The sequence below is a fragment of the Gracilinanus agilis genome, chromosome 2, assembly GCF_016433145.1.
Source record: "Gracilinanus agilis isolate LMUSP501 chromosome 2, AgileGrace, whole genome shotgun sequence".
NCBI lineage: Eukaryota > Metazoa > Chordata > Mammalia > Didelphimorphia > Didelphidae > Gracilinanus > Gracilinanus agilis.
In genome coordinates, this window is record NC_058131.1 from 43,443,930 (window position 1) to 43,450,353 (window position 6,424).

The 6,424-nt window shown below is 53.5% G+C and overlaps 1 protein-coding gene across 1 annotated transcript in view; it reads right to left on the bottom strand.

The window, feature by feature from the left end:
• Nucleotides 1-357: 357 nt before the first annotated feature.
• BCAR1 (BCAR1 scaffold protein, Cas family member) overlaps nt 358-6,424 on the bottom strand; it is a 13,554-nt gene continuing 7,487 nt past the window's right edge. Inside the window, exon 3 of the mRNA XM_044659371.1 lies at nt 358-1,035. Within this exon, the coding sequence (XP_044515306.1) occupies nt 358-1,035 (678 nt within the window). The remainder of the gene's footprint in view (nt 1,036-6,424) is intronic.

A 6,424-nucleotide genomic window follows, 5' to 3' on the forward strand; every position in this document is an offset into this window, starting at 1 on the left:
TCCCAAATCAAATGCAATCTAGGGGTGTCCCAAGAAAGCAGGACCTGACCCGAGGCAAATCACTTAAACAGTTTCCCTCCATTTCTTCAAATGTGAAACAGAGACAATGATTGCAGCTACCTCCCAGCGTTGTTAGGAAGGTGGAATGATGGCAGGGCCACACACAAAGCACTTGGCTCAGTGCCTGGCACGTGGCACACTTTCAGCCAAACGCTTCTTCACTTCCTTTCCCTTCGAGGTGGGATGACTCTTGGCACCCAGAGCCCAGGGCAGCCGATAAAAGGGCAAGGAAACCATAAACCCAAAGGACTCTGAACAAAAGGGTTTGAGAATGGGGCTGGCAACATCTGAGCACAACTATACCTTTGTGGGTGGCTTTGTTCCTTCCCAATTCCGCACATCCATGGAAGGGGGGACCTGGTAGATGTCTTGTCCCATCCCGGCAGAAGGGGGCACTTGGTAGATATCCTGAGGAGGGCTCACAGGCCCAGGGGGCACCTGGTACACGTCCAGAGTGGGGTTTAGCGATGGGGGCACTTGGTAGATTTCCTGGGCTGGGCTCTGGAACTGGTGATGGGGTGTCTGCTTCTGGTACATTAGGGGCTGCTTGGCCGGAGGAGACTGGAACTGCCCACTGGAAGGAGGGACCTGGTAGACACCCTGCTGGGCCTTGTTGGGGCCTGGGATCAGGTAGACACTGTCTCCTGGGGTCTGGTAGGCGGGGTGCATCGGGGCATACTGGGAGGCTGGTGAGTGCACATTGTAGAGGCCCTGGGGATGGCAGGGCAGGGCTGGCTGCGGCTGAGGCTGAGGCTGCCCCTGGCCCGGCCCACTTTGTTTCTTGTCATACATGCCCACTAGGATCTTGAGCCGGTTGCCTGGTACGATGCCCTGGCGCCCATGCAGGGAGCAGAGCCACCAGCCATCCAGGCCTTGAGTGTTGCGCTCCAAAACTGTCATGATGTCACCCTTGCGGAAGGACAGCTCATCGGGGGATTCCGCCACATTGTCATAAAGGGCTTTGGCCAGCACGTTCTGGGGACAGAGAGGAGAAGACTGGTTAAAGGCTGGTCAGGAGAGGCTGCTCTCTACCTTTAGCTCCAAACCTCCCTGCAGCCTGGCCCTGGCACAGCCCCACACCCCAACTCAGCATCAGGAGGCCAGGTGTGGACTCCAAGCAACCCCCTACATCCCCTTCCCTGGGCAGGAGCCCCCAATCCTGGATTTCTCCACACTCTTCCCCCCAGCTGCTCACACTGATGGCCTGGACCCTGCTGAACCCACACATGTCTCTTTGCTGAGCTGAGTAAAATGTCCCTTAAAACTTCCCTAAAATCCCCTCCTTCATATTTCAGGTAGGACCCCCACGGGTCTGCTTGTGAACTCGGGCTCTGTGTCCTCCTTCAACATGTCCAGAAGGGTTTTACAGACGATCATATGGCCCAGCCCCAGGCCCCCTCCCCAATCTGCCTACATCTTCCTGTCAGCTCACTTCCATAGGAATACAAGACATTGCATTTCTGAGCAGCCAAGGGAAGGGAAGGAGAGATGCCCAGAGAGGGGCAGGTGCCCTCAGCAGGACCCTCTAAGAACCTGAAGCTGGCATGAGAAGGCCTCAGACTCCCCTTCCAGCTCCCCAAACCCAAGGCCATGCATCTCCCCAAGTGCCATGGGGAATTCTAAGGTCCCTGGTTCTAGCTCCATGGAAATAAGTCATGTGAAACTGAATCAAGTGGCACTTTGGGGGACCCACCCTGGACACTAGGGACCTAGCCACGACAGCTCCCACTTAGGAATTATTCCACAAAACATTTTCCTTATGACAAGAGCTAGGAGATGGTAGATAATCAGCCTTGTTTTACAGATTCCAGGAAACTACAGGTCAGAGGTAAAGTCCCTGGCCACAGGCCACTTCAGCCCATAAGGGACAAGCATCAGAACTTGAACTCAGATCTGCTGACATGGGGGCCGTGCTCTTTCCACTAAGCTCTGGTGCCTCGGGGCTGTGACTAAGCTGCCCTGGGTTTCCTGACACATCCCCTCCATATGTGTAAAACTCCCAGAGAAGAGCTGCAGGAAGAGCCAGTCATGGCCTGAACCGTGCTAGTGGCTTGGGCTGACTCACTTCTGAAGCTCGGGATCCACTCAGTTTCGAAGGCTGATGCCACCCCTACCACCCCCCCCTCCCCAGGGGGCTGAGAAGGCCTCCTCAGCTCCAGGGCGGGGTAACACCCCCTCACTTCTCAGAGGCTGATGGAGCCCCTCATCTGTCCTGCTGCCCTGCTAGAGCTTGGTGGGGTTCCACAATTCAACTCCCAGCCCTACAAGGCTCCGGCCCCCCCAGAAGGAAGAGAAAGCCCTTCTGGAGGAGGGGGGCCGATCCCAGCCCCCCCTCCTCCTGTCCTTGGTTCCCCCCCCCCAACTTTGTACTGCCCTAGGCTCTCTGATGGGGAGGGCTAAGGCTGGGCCTTAGAGCTTCTTTGTCTCCTCCATGCCTAGGACACTCATTGCACATGGTGGCCATCTAACAAACACTCATTTGTGGAATGGAATCCCAAGACAGCTGATGGGGACAACTAGCAAATGGGGGCTACAAGACAAGCTGTCTAAAGCCCTTGGCAAGCAGATAACTGTGGAAGCGAAGCAGTGGATAATCACCCGGCCTGGAGCCAGAAGATCTGAGGTCAAATGTGGCCTCAGGCACCCTCCAGCTCTGTAACTCTGGGCAAGACGCGTCACCTGTTTGCCTCAGTTTCCTCAACTGTAAAATGGGTGCAACAAAAGCACCCACCTTATAGAATAATTGTGAAGATCAAATGAGACACATGTAATTAAAAAAAGAGCTTAGTGCATTGCCTGGTACATGGAAGGCGTTAAGTTTTAGAACTGATTATTCCCTTCCTTTCCTTACCATCGTCCATTCCTGCTTGATTTAACTTCTGAGGCCCTATGGAGGAAGGCCTTCCCTTATGATCCATGATACACACGAAAAAGAAAGCACACAAAACATACCAATACATCTTGCCCAAATGGACGGAACACGGAGAAGAGGCAAGATACTGAACAAGGTAGTGAGCTCCCCTTCACACATGTTATTTAAGCAGAGCTAATTTAACTACTTCTGGATGGCCAAAGGCAGAAAAGTCCAGGCTCCCTCCCTTTCCTCCCCCTGGGAGCCTCCTGCGGTCTGCTAATTCTCTCTGCCTTAGAGCCCTTTGTCTGGGGACTATGCCCAACACCTGGGACCGGAAGAAACCAGTTATTCTGTCTAACCGGCTCACTTTACAGGTGAGGAGACTGAGGCCCAGTCGAGCCTGAAAGCAGGTCCCAGGGGTGGGGAGGCTGGAGGCTGGGGCTCAGAGGCAGCTGCTGCTCTCAGCCAGGCGGCCAGGCTGGCTCCCCACTGGCGGTTCCCAGGAAAATGACTGAGAGGCCAGGCCAGCTGTTGCAGGCCCCAGGGAGAGCCAGGGACCCGGAGGGGTTGGAAGCCAAGAGGAAACTGAGAGCGACTGGGAATGTAAACAGAAAAACAAGATGGCCTGGTGGGGGGAAGCAGGGAGGGGGGGCTCAGGCGCTGGGGCCCTGGGGTGGGCCAGGAGCCTGAATGGAGCGTCAGGCCTGGGCAGGCAGCTCAGGGGTCTCCACTTCTTCCCATGGCAAACTAAGGGGCTGGAGTTCTGGGGTTCCTGCCATGTTTAAATGCTCTCAACAGAATGAGGAGCATAGACTTCAGCCTGGAAGCTCCTCCATCAGCGCCTTTCCTCCCTGGCCCTGACACAGAAGGCTATGAATGGGAGCTGAGATGCCCCGGGAGCAGGCTTCCCAAATATGGTCTTCAGCCTGCCTCCCTCTGGCTTCTGGAGGGGCCGGGGTGGCTCCCCGCCTCTCCCTCAACGCCCACCCGCCAGGGCTTCATTTCCATTTTGGGTGGCGGGCTCCCACCCCTCCCCCTATACCTTCCTCTGGACAGGAAGTGCCTGGAAAGTGAGTCACGGGGAGAATTTCCCCTCTAGCCCAGTCAGAAGCTGTCAGTCCCAAGGATTGGGGGAGGATGGGGGCAGCCAAATCCAGCCCACCCGGGAGACAAAAGGGAATTCCCCTTCGCAAAGGCCCCTTCAAAGAGCCTCTCCTCCTGGCCCCAGAGCCCAGCAGGCCTGCAAAGCTCACCTTCCCCAGCCCTGGAGGAGTGCCAAACAGGCCCATCACTGCAGCCATCTCTGCTGCTGGGGAAGAGGGAATGCCTCATCCTCCTCGGCCAGCCAGAGGCCCTTTCGGTCCCCTGATGTCCCACAACGCCACCAGGTGAGACCTTCTGAGGTCCTAAGGAGTTAATTCCTCACTGGATGAGAGATCTTTGGTCTGGCCAGGGACGAGGCTGGAAGGCTGCACTGGGCTCCCTCCACCCCCACCACCCATGAGCTCATTGTAATGTCTGTGCAGGTCTTGGCTAAAGACTGTGGGGAATTGTATAGTCTATTCTGTGGCCTTAGCCCTGGCCCCGGACACCGCCGTGGGGGCAGGGAAGGTACCAGGGAGGAAATCTTAAAGCAGGTTCTGATACAGAGATCCCCCTTCACTTAGAGAGGTGGGGGCCAACAGGTAGGGAATACTGCCATAATTCTGTGGCTAGCTCGGCTAGTCTGTCTTTCTTACGAGGGAGGGAGGGAATATCTATATATCTATCCATCTAACCATCCATCCATCATCCCACTTATCTGTCTGTCTATCTACCTAACAAAATGAAAGAAAAGGCTATGGTTCATTAAATCAAAAAGAATGAAACAGAGAGCTTAGATATGTATGGAATGAAATCATGCCAACTCTACCATCACACACCTTCATTTGGGGGCCTCTGGGTCTTGGGGGGGGGCCGGGACAAGCAATTATTAACCATCTATGTGCCTGTGCTATGGGCTTTATAAACATGATCTCATTTGATCCTATTATTATCTCTATTTTATATTGGATGAATCTAAGGCAGCAGATTAAGTGACTTACCCTGCTTGAGAGTGGTTTAGCCCTGCCGGGTCTCCCTCTGGAGCTTCAGCTCAGGTTCTAACACTGGCTCTATTAGAAACGTTCTGTGTGCCCATGGACAAATCACCCTATCACCCTTCCGCCCACCATTTCTTCGTTCCTAAAATGAGATGTGAAGCAAGAAGTACTCTAAGGCACCTTCTGTCCACAAATTCAATGACTCCACTTCTCTCTGGGGCAGGTTCCAGGCGATGGCCAAGACACCCAACAGGCACATCACAGTGGGATCTTTTGGATCCAAACAGCAGGGACTAATTAAATAATTAAAGCAAGACCTCATGAGCCTGGGTATAAGACTCAGCACTAAATATGCTTACATTGCCATGGCCTCCTCCTGATTCTCCATGGAGCTATCAAAGAAGTGTGTGCTTAAAGAACCTCGAGGCTGGAGTTTGGGATGGGACTACCTGCTTAACCTAGGCAGGACTCCTGAGTCTCTGCGCCCCTATTATCATCCTGGAGAGAAAGTCAACAGTGTAAGTCCCCACATCAAGAATTTCTATGGTTCCAGACAAAGTAGATGCCAGGCTTTCAAAACTCCCAGGCCCTTGGCCTTCCAAAAGATGAAAAGACTTGAGTCTGGTGACACTGAACAGTGTTGGAGTCCCAGAACAGAGTATCAATGCACTCTGGCCAGACATGAGAAATTATACTGGGTAGGGCATTCCCTCACCTGAGCTCTGAGAGAAAGCCAGCACAGCCCAGAACCCCAACTTCTGGCACAGTCAAGAATTTGCAGCTACTTGGGAAACTCACATAATACATAGTCCATGCCCTCTGGCTGCTCTAGAGAACTCTAGATATTCCTGCCTCTGGCCCCTTGAGAATCAATCAATAAATCCTTATTAAACATTTAGTATGGATGTGCTAGGCACTATGTAGATGATTGAGAGCTTCCTGATCTTTCTGCCTGCAAGTAAACCTGGTTTTTGCACAATGCACAGAGTTCTGACTTTCGAAGACCCTATGAGAAGCCTGGACCTGAGAGGAAGATGAATCTCCTACCCTGTCTATGGCTCCTGGTTACTTTCCCAGGCCCAGGCCTGGTTGCAAACCTGTAGCAGTTCCCTTCACCCTCCTAGAATAGGGCAGCAGTAGGCACCAGTGCCAACCTGCCAGTCAGAAACTCTCCAGCAGCCTGTTTCACTTGAAACAACAAACTGGTTGTTAGCAAACGAATGTTCAAGGGGCTGGGTGATGAGGGCTCTCCACTTCAAATAATGCAGCTCATTGTGTCCTACAAGAACATGTCTGGGAGTGCTCAGGCAGCACAGGCCTCCAGACCCTTTTCTAACTGAGCACTCAAAGGCAGACCACTCACACTACAGAGAGAGAGAGAGAGAGAGAGAGAGAGAGAGAGAGAGAGAGAGAGAGAGAGAGAGAGAGA